We start from the raw sequence: 12,812 nt of genomic DNA, 5'->3' as shown, positions 1-12,812 counted from the left end.
CAGAAAGGACACGACCGCATCCCACAATGCACCGCGGAACAGCAACTAGCAGCTAGCCTTGGTCCAACACGATTCGCTCGCGGATCTCGTTTTTGTCAAATACATGCCGGACTTGGCGAGGCCGAACCGTCGAATTATTTGCACCTAGTCCGCGTTGAGATGATGTGCGACACCACCAATAGAAGTTTCCGAATGCAGCTGGCGGCCATCCTGGAGAAGCTAACCAAGACGGCCCTGATGGAGATCGGAAACCTGGCAGACGAGTGCTCGTCGGTGCTCCTCGGCGAGATCTCCTTGCACAAGAGCGAGAACGAGGCCCTGAAGAAGAGATGCTACTCTTTGGAGCTGCAGCTCAGGGCCGCCCGGGAGGCTCACTACTACCCGGGCCACGTAAACAACATCGGGCGAAGGAGTTCCGAAGGTCAGGATGCACATAAAACTGGTGAGTCGTTTGTGGAAAGGGGGGCTTTAAAAATGGAGCACGTTTCAAGGGTGCTTTAGTGACATACAACGGTTTTAATAATAATAATAACCACCACTGGAAGCAGTTTATAATCAGGTCTACAAGTTTCGATTAAAAAAATCATCACGATGATGTATTTGGAAGCAATTTCACTACAATTTTAATCCAGATCAGATCCAGATTTTGTCTATGCCGGGTAAGCATTAATCTGTAAAATTAAATCCAAATCTGACCACATTGTATTTTTGAAATCAATTTTAATTTGTGGTTGATGGGAAAGAATTAAGTTTTAAATTGAACCCAGGTATGATCAATCTTGTGTGTTTGGAAGCAGTTCAATTTGTGTAGGAAGGGTTATTTGTGTTTAATGTAGATCTAGTCCACATTATTTATTTGAATTTAATTTGTGATGTGTGAATCCTGCATTAGTGGTCTTTGGTGGGGAAAGTGTGATTTTTTTTTTTTTTTAATGCAGATGTGATCCAGAGTTTGTATAAGCAAGTATGTTTGTGTGTATGCAGGACCCGTTACAAGAAATGCTGTATGGATCTGATCTTATCTATGTTGTGTCTTTAGAATCGTTAAAATAATTTAAAAAATGTGTCTGCCTGTTTAAAATTTGCAAGAATAATTAAAATAGTTTGTAAAATGTGTTTTTCGGAGCATGTTGAATAGGTGTCGGCAGATTCAGATGCTATTCACTTTTATCCATGCCTGATACAGATTGTACATAAACAAGTTTAGACATGTTTTCATTTTCAATCATACCTTGATTTGTGCAGCCCACCACCACCAGCAGCAGCGACAGCAGCAAACAGCTGCTCCCGCCATCGATGGCGTATTTGGGAAGGATTGGTGCATGGATCTATGGAGGGAAGACAAAAGAGCCTCCACTCAAAGGAAAGAGGCAGCCGAGCCCATTGCTATGCCAAGCATGGGAACGCAGGTAAATCTGCGCAGTGCTATTAAAGCTCTTGTCACATTTAGCTTGTAACTTCTCTTCAAGGCATTCATATGGTTGTAACATTTTGGCAGGCGTTAGATATCATAGATGCAGAACCCGAACTCATCTTCATCAAGGAGGAAATGTACGACGATCATCCGCTCGGGCAGCAGATGCAGTTGACGGATAACAGGAAAGGTAAACATTTTCAAAGTAAAGCGGGGTGCACGATTACATATTTTGTACATTTTAAAATGTCAGAGTCTCACCACAAAACGAAGGAGGGGAAAAAAACAGCATGTGTGTTCTTACTACTTACAGTGTGTGGTGTACTCCAAATGACCAAAACAGCATCGCACACCACAGGATAATCATTCTGTATTGTTATTGTAGACATATAAGATATGCTACGTAATCAGGCTGTTCCTGATTTTGATTGGAAGGGATGGAGGGGAAATCTCTTTTAGCACACCAAATACCACATGATAATCACAAAGCATAATATTTTAGACAAATCCGATGATCTGGCTTTTGTTCATTTTGATCAGGTGGGAGTTGGGGTAGCTCTTGGTTTCAAAAAGGTTGGTGACCTCTGTTTTAGAGACGTCTGACAATCGGGTCTTTGCTTATTTTTATCCGAAGGAGTTAAGAATCACTGTTAACACACCCCACACCACATGATCATCTCTCAGGACAATCTTTTAGAGACAGTCGATAAGGCTTTATTAGCTGGTTGTGTTCAGTAAAATCACTCCAGACACACCCCATACATACCACAAGATAATCACCCATGACAGTCTTTTAGAGTCATGTGATAATCGGACCTTTGCATATCAGAAAGTGAGAAATATTACTCCTTACAAACTCCATACAACAGGATAATCCACTCAAGACAATCTCGCGGAGGCATCCGGTAATCAACCCTTTGCTGACTTTGATCACACGGAAGTAAAAATGCTCAAAACCGGTCCGATTATCGGTATGTGTGTACCTTTCTTTAGACCCCCCCACCCCCCACCATGACTACTAACCTGAGTATTCCATGGAGGTAATAGTTTGTGTATCGTGCAGAGGTCGGGCTGCTGGACACTGAGCTCCACCGCTCCGTAAACGAGCTCCAGCTCCACTCGGAGGTTTTGAACAGCTTCCCGTTGATGCCTGACGGCCAAGCCCAGCGCACGCAGCCCAATATCATGGACAAACTGATCGAGGACGCCACAATGAGCACACTGCTGGACGCCACGGGCGCTCCCGCGTCGGCCACCGCCGCCGACTACGTAGACTACGCCGGCAACATCCACGGAGGTGCCGGCAAACAGCTTGCTCTCCTCCCTGCCAAACCCATGAGACCCAGAAAGCACTTCCAATGTCTCTTCTGCGGCAAAGTATTCAACTACCTGAGCAGCCTAAAAGTGCATGTGAGACGGCACTCGGGCGAGAAGCCTTTCAGCTGCACGGTGTGCGGCAAACGCTTCGCCCAGAAGACATACCTGAAGCTTCACCAGCGTGTGCACTCCGGGGAGAAGCCATATAGTTGTCCCAACTGCGGACGCAGTTTCTCCCAGAAGAGCTCGCTGAACATTCACTTTCGAACGCACACGGGCGAGAAGCCGTACAGCTGCGTGGACTGCGGGAAATGTTACGCCTACAAGTACGGTTTGAACCACCATCAGTGTTTCACGCACATGAAGACCACCTAAATGGGAAGCGCCCATTGGGCTCTCCCAAGTGGCAGCGTGTTATTTGATTCTTAGAATTGTACCATTTCTTCACCCTAAAACACTTGGGTCATATATAACCCAATTATGAGTCAAAAAGGGACCGACCGCCTCCTGGGTCAAATTGATTCAACTTTTTGGGTTATTCATCTCACCCAAAAGTTTGGGTCAAATGAATAAGCCACCAAATTGTTTGTCAAACAAATGACCCAAAAATTGTTTTGTGGGTTATTCAATTGGACCCAATTTTTCGGGATTAAATAAATGACCCACAGAGTTGGGTCAAATAAATAACCCAAAAACTGACCCAGGTGGAGTCGGTCCATCATTGGATTATGTTTTTAGTGTTTGCAGTGTGGGCCTAATACTCCTTTGTACTTAATTAACTTTGTGCTAAATGAAGCTTGAGAAACAGTTTAAATGTCACAAAAGCAACAAGTGGAGAAAGTGTTATTTAAAAAAAAAAAAAAAAGTTTTGTGCTCTAAAGGGGAAGTCAAATCAGAAATGTTCGTTTCATTGCGTTTGCGGTGTATGAACTCTCAGGGAGCGGCCATTTTGCGTTGTAGCGCCACTTGCTGTCAACTGAAAATGACATCACAGTGCCAAGTGGTCACATGACCAAACACCGATAACAACTATGATGTCATTTTCAGTCGACAGCCTGTGGCAAAATGGCCGCCCTCTGAAATGGATAAAAAGGGGGTGCATTTCTCTGCTTAAAATTCACATTCCACAAACGCAAAATTAATCAGAATGGCCGCATAGAACGTATTGTGAAGAAAATGTTTTGACTTCCCCTTTAACTTCTTTGATTTGCCTTTGAGAAGATTTCCTTTTTTTTTTTTGGAATGCAGGAAAAAAACCCACGCAGGACGCATCACGGTCATCTTAGATCGACCTTGCAGTTCTGCGTGGCATTTCTCTGTTTTATGGCACTTAGTGTGAATACCTCATTGAAACGCTGACCTCATCCGCATCGCATGTTGTCATGTTTGCTGTGCATAAATACCTCCTTCAAGGCCGGAGTCAACGGTCTTCTCAAGTCAAAGTTGGAATAATCCGTTAATGTGCCGATGTGTAGCGTACACCTTCAACTACCTCATCACAACAGTCAATGTAGACTCTTTTTTTTTTTTAAATACACAGTGTGCCCTTTCATTTCAAAAACCTCTATGACTATATGAGGAACAGTATAGGTTTTAAAGATTTTCAAAATATGGGTGAACGTTGTCCCCCCTCCCTCCTATTGATTATATTGTTGTTTACTTTGTGGGTGGAATGTAGCAACTCGCAGCACTGATTTGCCATCGTTGCTAGCAATCAAAATGATTTACATCACAACAGTGTGGTTGAACATGCTGAAATAATGAAACAGAAAAAAAGAATATATGGGCACAATGGAGATACAGGTGTAACTCAAAGTCAAAGACCGTAGTTGAATTTAGAAAGTGAAACTTGGGTTATATCCATTCGCTACACACGGTTGATGATATTTTTGTATTATTGAATGAATACACCAAACTCGCCATCTCAAGATATTAGAACACTTTGTTCAAACAATTTGATTAGGATAGAAATTAGAAGTCGAGTGTAAAATATTTTTCTGTTCAATGAATGGACTGAATATGAGTTTCACTTTCTGAATTGAACGAGTGAATGACATGAAATACCAGATTTAAATGTAGTGGTATGCACAGCACGCCTGTGAAGAAATATTCAAGGTCCCAGGGGCCATTTTTGTTTGATAAACATGCTAAAACCTGTCTAATAGATGTCAGAAAAGACAAATGACACTTTATGAAAAAAAAAAGCCTGTTTGTTCCCTTGAAAACATCCCCTCCGCACCTGTAAAAGTTCCTATTTTGCTTGTTGTGTTTGCCAAAAGAAATTACAGATTTGCGTCGTGCTTGCATGCCCTAACAAAACCGCCCTCCAACCCCAAATGTTTAAAGTATGTGCAAATGTTCATTGGAGATTCGGTGCAACGTGCGTTCTTTAATTCAGAACAAACTCGCACACTCGGGTGGTATTTTTGAGGGATGTTTTATTTAATAAACTTCTTGACTCCCAAGTGAAGGCTGATGACTATCATGAAGAAGAAAAGCAATCTATTACAATTTTAAAGCTGCAAACAAAACCACTTAAGATCGGTATAATGTTATATATGCGAGAACAGCACACTTTTCACCTGCTTTTTACACCCCTGTCAGATTTGACAGAGCTTGTCCTGGCTTTACCAAGCCGCTGAATTCTTTTCACTGTCGTGTTGTTTTTTCCCCCCATGAGAGTACAGTACAAAGTTAGCTGGAGCTTCCTGCAGCAGATTTCGGCAATTTACAGTTTTCACTGAACCTCACGTGAATGTTTTTGGAGTGTGGGAGCGCAGTGTTCCCCTCCTGTTCGCTACTCATCAGTTCACCATTCATTCATTTTCCGATCCGCTTTATCCTCACAAGGGTGGCGGGGGGTGCCGGAGCCAATCGCAGGGGACACAAAGACGAACAACCATCCGCGCTCACACTCACACTTGGGGACAATTTCGAGTGTTCAATCTGCCTGCCATGCATGTTTTTGGGAATGTGGGAGGAAACCGGAGTACCCGGAGAAAACCCACACAGGCCCGGGGAGAACATGCAAACTCCACACAGGGAGGCCGGAGCCGGGATCGAACTCACGACCTCTGCACTGTGAGGTCGACGCGCTAACCACTGGACCACCGGGCCGCCCTCATCAATTCACCATTCACTGAAAAAAAACACCCAAACTTTTGCTAGTTTGTGCTCTTTCTGAAACACCTTAATATGCCACAAGATGGCCCCCGAAGCTCTGTCTAAAAGAAAACTAACGCTTCAGCGCCATCTTGACACACCGTAGCCATCGGCTTGTGGCATATGTAAACCATTCTAATCCTCCAGCCTGGAAACGCTGAGGCGGATGTACTAACCGCTCAGCTTCTACACAAACGTAAAGCAAATGTTCATATAACGTGCCCCCCGCCCCCACCCCCATTAAATGGTACGCCTCTTGTGTTTCAGCAAATGCCGTAGGAGTTGCGTCTTGGCCTCGAACTTCATTCCGCATTCGCCGCAGCCGACGTGCGTTCGGATGAGGTGACTCCTCATGCTGCCCTTCTGGGCGAACCTCTGCCCGCAAAAGCGACACATGAAACGTTTATCCCCAGTGTGCACCACCATGTGGGTTTGGAGGGCCGACTGGCTGGCCCAAGTCTTCCCGCACAGGCGGCACTTATTGGGGGCCACTTCGCACTTGTGGTGCTTCAACTTGGCCTTGGTCTCAAATTGCTCTTTGCACACGTGGCACCAGTAGGGCTGGTGGGCTCTTTGGTGTACCATCAGGGTGTTGGGGTTGTAGAATACAATGTTGCATCGTAAACAAATGTATTTTTTCCCACCGCTGCTTGAGCTTGTTTGCACTGTTAATTTGCTCTGACCGTCTTCGACAACATATTCGAAACATCCGTCCTCCGGACTGTCACTCAACTGAATGGCTTGTTCTCCGGTCCCATCGTTCTCATAAAAATGATTCTTACTGACTGCGTCCATTGAGATGTCCACCGGCCACGCTGGCATTTGCTCGACTTCCTCTGAGAAGAGTTCTTCGTCGTCTGTTGGAACACAAAACGCAAAGTCTGACAAAAACAGTAATTTACGTACCCGCATTTCAAAAGCACAAACAGAACAGCTGAAATTTATCAGGGGGAAAGTGCACTTGTGTTTCATTTTTATGAATTTAAGTGTGTGGGGATCAAACTTTAAAATGATTTATCTTTGTCTTTTTTTTATATAATAAAAACCCAGCTTTTGAAAAAGGGGTGTGTAGACTTTATAGCCAATGTACAGGATACTGAAATAACATACAATAAATAACTTACATTTTGCAGGTAAAAATGCCAAATATTTCTTCCCTTAGAAGAGAGTTTGTGGTTTAGGAGTCAAGTGAGGCGACATTTCAAATATAGCCAGCGGCTTGTAAACGGCAAACTTCCCTTTCAACAACATTTTGTGTCAAAACAAGTTATCACAAAACATGCGGTTTGGAAACTGTTACCAAGTTTATTTTTGGAGCCAGTTGAACAACATACAATGACGATTGTACACAGTATAAAAAATTAAAAAAAAAAAAGATTTGTGATAATTAACCACATATCCACCGCATGGCACAATCCACTTGAATTATTCCGGTTTGAGTTCCAAATGAAAGACGTTAAAAAAAAAAGGCATCATTGATGGAGGACGACTGGCCGAGTTTCTGTCTGACTAGTTCAGCCTGCTGCTGTCAAAGCCTCGCGGGCGTCGTCCATGTAAATCTGGAGGTGCTGTTCGTGCATTTCCTTTGACTCCCAAGCCGCCGTCGACAACTCTTCCAGCGTGTCGTGACCTCAGCGTATAACCCTTTGCCGTTTTCTGGAATACATCCGGTGAGGGGCCAACCGGGTCAAAGGTCGTCTCGTCGAGTTCCTTGACAGTTGAGGTCAGGAGCTCGCTAACGGAGATGAGCTGGTTGTTTTTGCCGCTGCCGCAGCTGGAGCCCAAGCTCTTCTCTGAGAAGTGACACAAAGTATGTGTTATGTACCAGGACATCCAAAGTAAATAGTTGCAGTTACATATTTAATATGGAGTAGAATAGATGATGAAAATTTTACACCAAGTACCAACTTTAAAAAATATTTAGCTTGTCAATGATCAAAAAAGCAGGACTAAAAATTCCAAAATAAAGCAGAGGTTTTATTTTTAAAAAAAATCTTATTGTAAGCCGCTTTTGACATGCATTACACATAAAATAGAAATAAACATTGTACCTATCTGACTGTTAAAAAAAAAATTCTAAAAGAACGACTACAAATGTTTTATATGTAAAAGTTAGATATAACTGAACTGGACTTACTTTTCTGAAATAGAAAAAAAAAAGTTTCGGCCATGGCGACGTTAAGCACCATTTGAACATTTAATTCAGTCTTTCGAGTAGCACTAAAATCACTGCAGTACAATTTGAGAGTTCATTTTCAGGAAAAAATATACACCAAACGTACGCAAACGTGCCTCTGCCCTGTCCCGTACAATATAGCTATAATAATAATAATAAAAGAATACGCACCGAAAAGTGACCTACGTGTAGACTTGATGTGAAGCAAATCGCCTCCCAAGCGGACCACCCATCACCAAAATTAGGGTGAACACAAGACTCAAAAGTGTTTACATTTTGCTGGTGACCTAACTAGCGTGAAACTTATTTTAGATTTTACAGGCGGCAATTCAATTTCCACTATTTCCTAAGAGAGAAAGAAATAGCACGTTGACCGGCTTCCCGTAATACTGACATGGAGTGACAGGACAAATTCCTCCCCTCGCTAAAATGGAAAGAATCCACATTAAAGCACTTGATCAAGCTCGCGTTCAGCAAAACTTACCAACGGATTCCATCATGGCCTCCATCAGAGTGGCTGTGTCCACGCCTTGCTTGTTGACCGCCGGCCTACGACCGTATACGGCGTCCACCAATTCGAACCACCTCCACGCTTTGGGCCTGTTCTGCTCTTTGATTTTGTGGTACTTGCAGCGCAGCTTCTTACACTTCATCTGGCACTGGCCGCACGTCCGCCGGAAGCCCTCGGCGGCCATCCGCTGCGAGACCAGCTGGAAAACCCTCCTGTTCCGAACCGCGCCAACGAGCTCCCGCTGCACCTCCTCCTCGGCGAGGATACAAAGGAAGGTCTGCACTTCCTGGAAAGTCCAGGGTGTGCTGTTGTGTGCTGATGTTATCCAAAAAAAGGCAACATAAACAATTTTTAATCGTTTCTCCGTTCATCGATGTTTTTTTTTTTTTTAACAGATTCTTGTTGCCGTAAAGAACTGTTAAGTCTCAGTCAAATGACTAAAGGCTTTCGCAACTACTAAGATCAACAACGGGGGTCAGTGACTCGATTTTATTATTATTATTCATTCATTCATTCATTTTCCGATCCGCTTATCCTCACGAGGGTCGCGGGGGGTGCTGGAGCCTATCCCAGCCATCTTCGGGCAGTAGACGGGGGACACTCTGAATTGGTTGCCAGCCAATCGCAGGGCACACACAGATGAACAACCATCCGCGCTCACACTCACACCTAAGGACAATTTAGAGTGTTCAATCAGCCTGCCGTGCATGTTTTTGGAATGTGGGAGGAAACCGGAATACCCGGAGAAAACCCACGCAGGCCTGGGGAGAACATGCAAACTCCACACAGGGAGGCCGGAGCCGGAATAAAACGCTGCACCTTTGCACTGTGAGGTCGATGCGCTAACAACTGCACCGCTGGGCCGCCCTATTATTATTATTATTATCATATGATTTTTTTTTTTATGTTTTGATGAGAGGTGGGAGAATTTTGCTCTGAAACTCCCGAACTTGTCCTCCTGCGCCGGAGAGGTGGTCTACGTGGATGTATGCTGGTGCCAGACAGAAATAGAAGAGCAAATTGTCGGTGCATGTCTAAGTGTCTCACAGGCATTTTCGGGATGCCATGTGGTACCATGCTGCCTCTCAAAGATCCACCTTGGTACTAGTTTTTGTCTGCCGAGATCTGGTTTCGGGTGAGGTGTGCTGTGTTGCGCATCAAATACACCACACGCCATAAGAGCAGTAAGAATATACCCGTTGATGTCCTGCCCCCCCCCCCCCCCCACCACCACCACCGCCGCCCCCATCACATATGATGTCGCTCACATTTCAAACAAGTTTACGTAAAAGTTAAGCATCGCTATTCGCGTATGCCATTCAAGACAGTGGATTCACTTACTTTCTTGACTGAGTGTTTCCTGGGAGAAGCTGCCAGCAGCACCCTCCAAATAATCTTCTACTTTGACTTGAATCACATCGGAATTCTCCGATTCGGGCCCGGTCAACACAACCTGCAAAATGGAACAAGTAGAATAAAAATGCCTTTTTTCTTTCTTTTTTTAAATTCCAAATTCTGATACACCTGATTATGTACTGTCTGGTTTAATTACATTCACTCCATTATACTACGGCCAATTGGGGTTCCCCATCTGCGTCGTGAGTACCGTGGCAAAGTTTTGGACAGCTTAAAAATCTCACCTCGCCTGCCACGTTTGACCATCGATACTTTCGCTGTACATAAAATGTGTGAATCTTTCTGAACCGGTCAACATTTATTACTGTGAGAGATTTTCTCGGACAAAGTTAAAGAAATGACTCGGCAGGAAAATTGTCTTCAATATCGGCGGAAGCGGATCTCTGAGAGCGAACGACGGTTAGTTGCTCCGCGATCACACTCGAGCTCCCTTCCCGCCAATTCAGGCTTTTATTGTAACATACAAGGAAAACACTGCCCCGATATTTGCATACCGCACCCACGGTCCGGCCCCTCTGTAGTGATGGGTTACCTGTGTTAAACATTGAACCACCAGTACATCGGCGCCTTTTCTGGCTGGTCTACATCGAATTAGCATGACGTAGACTTTGCGGATGGCCAATGTCGTCTGGGCGCGACGGGTGTTCTCAACTCGTCTTTTGTTATTCAACCGCTGTTCCCGAATTATTCATTCCCCTTTCGTGACCGAGTTTCGCCCTCTCCCCCGTGATCGCCCACCTGTATTGACGTGCTAATTGTGGACTTCAACAGCCCTCTGGCTTTGTGCACAGGAATTTGGGGGTGCTGGATACGCACCCAAACGTTTAGATGTGTCCAGATTAAATGAAACTTTAAACATGATACAATTTTGCTCATAGATTCCTCTAACAATTACATTAACACACGGCTAATTGCCTTACCTGGGAGAGTTCATGATTGTGGCTATTTGCAGGACTGATGTCTTTTATGTAGAGCTTCCTTCCATCAGGTGTAACTCTCACTTTGATGGTGAATGGACAACGTTTCAAATCAGGGCTAAGAATGAATGTAAATTAATAAGATATTGGTAAGTGGCACCGCGTTTCCAGTTTAATAGATCCAAAGAGCAAAACACTGTATCAATAATTCTGATCTGATCTGTCTTATCTCAGTGGTAGTAATTGTACAAACTTACCCTTTGCTGCCATGGGCGCATGCAAAGTCCAGCTCGGCGAACACTAAATCGTCACTGTAGGATTTTTTCCTCGCCCGCTTTTTGGCATTCTCAACGGTCCTGGAGCTACGCTTGTAAAGCTCCACAAAATTGGACCTCTGCCATCTTTCTATGGCCTCTGAGAAAGACTCAAAACTAAAAAACTCTGCGCCTTTCTCCAAATCCTGCGCTTCGCCCGGAGAGAAACAGTCCAGAGGCATTGAAGTCATCATATCCTGCAGAGGGAAAAATACAGCATGAATATACACAGTATAATAGACACACAATGAATATTCGAAACTCACAGCATCTACTTGCTGAGCATCAATCTTATGACCAGCACGGAATTTGTCTTTCCACAAATTAAGGCACCAGTCCTGTCCAAAGACACCCTCAATGACAGGAGATGCAGACTCTGGAAGAAAAAAAAAAGCAGACAGAATGGATTAAATCAAACAGTTGAGGCAGTTGAGGAAAATGTGGCTGTTTCAGCCATCCATGTTATGGATTACACAAAAGTTTATTTCAAGACAAAAATATTGTTAATACTGTTCTGGCAAAATAATGATTTAGTGAGTCTGCCATACAATGAAACCCAAAGACATTTTATCTTTAAAAAAAAAAAGGCCAAAAAGTAAAACGCACAGTGCTATCGGGGTAAAAACTCCGTTGCAGATATTTTGGGGGAATGGAATGTATCGTATTGTATGTTTATCACAAAAATCACGACTATCTAGCGGAAATCTACAGTTAGAAATATTTTTATGGAGTACAGGTACTGTCCACTTGTTGTTGTTTTTACATTTGCGTTAATAATAATCGTTATAGATGAATTATTTGTATATCAGGGATACCATTCCTTCCAATCCAATACAGAGTGTGTTGCATGATGCTGTGTCCAGGGAGTGTACATGTAAACAAACGAGGATTTATTTACCGTTAACGTCATCATCTGTCTGGATGGCGACGGTACGGTGACTCCGGGGAAGCCCGATCGGGTCGCTCCTGGCCGCCGTCAGCTCGCACTCCAGAGTGTCAACCTTTTCGGTCAGCGCCGAGTTGAGCGTCTTGAGCCGTGACAACTCCAAACGCAGCTCCACCGTGTCCTCATCCACCGCCTTGCATAGCTCGGCCATGGCGGATTCGGCCATCGTCTCCATGATGGAGGAAAGCTTGGAATGAAGAGATATGTTGATCTCCATAGCTTTACGAAAGCGTGTGTGCTTCTGAGATCGTCTCTGTTTGTTGGGACAAAAAGTGTCTTGGTCTGAAAAGTAAAATTGTTTTCGGGTTTAAAAAAAACGCGAATGGATGTGACAATGAGAAGGAAGCTCTCCTCCCTCAAGTCAAGCGGAACCAATCGGGCTAGAGTAGCTATGACGTAGTCCTCTTTTTCTTCTTCGCTGTATTTGTTGACGATTAGCAAATGCATTACCGCCACTGGATTGTGGAACGGCGTATAATGCAAGACAAAATAAAATAAATTAAGTCTTAATTTTTTAAAATTTATTCATTTGCTCTATTTCGGTAAAATTAATAAGCAAGCAAATATAAGTAATAATAAATTCTGTTTGCTACACGGTTTTATGACCTATTTCTTTCCGCCGGAAGCAACCGGTCAGCT

At 43.9% G+C, this 12,812-nt stretch overlaps 2 protein-coding genes across 4 annotated transcripts; one reads left to right on the top strand and one right to left on the bottom strand.

Annotated features, from left to right (window-relative positions):
- The first annotated feature begins 16 nt into the window (after positions 1–16).
- LOC147192860 (uncharacterized) lies at positions 17–5,196 on the top strand. Its single transcript, XM_086132922.1, has 4 exons — positions 17–442; positions 1,246–1,409; positions 1,499–1,604; positions 2,478–5,196. Exons 1-4 carry the CDS (start codon positions 160–162, stop codon positions 3,104–3,106), a joined length of 1,182 nt encoding a protein of 393 aa, XP_085989048.1. The 5' UTR covers positions 17–159; the 3' UTR covers positions 3,107–5,196.
- LOC147192859 (uncharacterized) lies at positions 5,152–12,548 on the bottom strand. 3 transcript variants are annotated; one of them, XM_086132918.1, is made up of 7 exons: positions 12,126–12,548; positions 11,494–11,603; positions 11,171–11,424; positions 10,917–11,031; positions 9,922–10,033; positions 8,554–8,895; positions 5,152–6,750 (listed from the first exon to the last, which is right to left on the bottom strand). In XM_086132918.1, exons 1-7 carry the CDS (start codon positions 12,388–12,390, stop codon positions 6,134–6,136), a joined length of 1,815 nt encoding a protein of 604 aa, XP_085989044.1. In that variant the 5' UTR covers positions 12,391–12,548; the 3' UTR covers positions 5,152–6,133. The 3 variants fall into 3 exon arrangements, with proteins under 3 accessions (XP_085989044.1, XP_085989045.1, XP_085989046.1); XM_086132919.1 differs by having other exon boundaries at positions 8,716–8,895; XM_086132920.1 differs by lacking the exon at positions 8,554–8,895.
- Positions 12,549–12,812: the final 264 nt, after the last annotated feature.

This window comes from Hippocampus guttulatus, chromosome 16, assembly GCF_054856545.1.
Source record: "Hippocampus guttulatus isolate MCC_2025c chromosome 16, RoL_Hgut_1.0, whole genome shotgun sequence".
Taxonomy (NCBI): Eukaryota; Metazoa; Chordata; class Actinopteri; order Syngnathiformes; family Syngnathidae; genus Hippocampus; species Hippocampus guttulatus.
The sequence above is the reverse complement of the archived record's forward strand: the minus strand, read 5'-3'. Positions and strand labels throughout refer to the sequence as shown.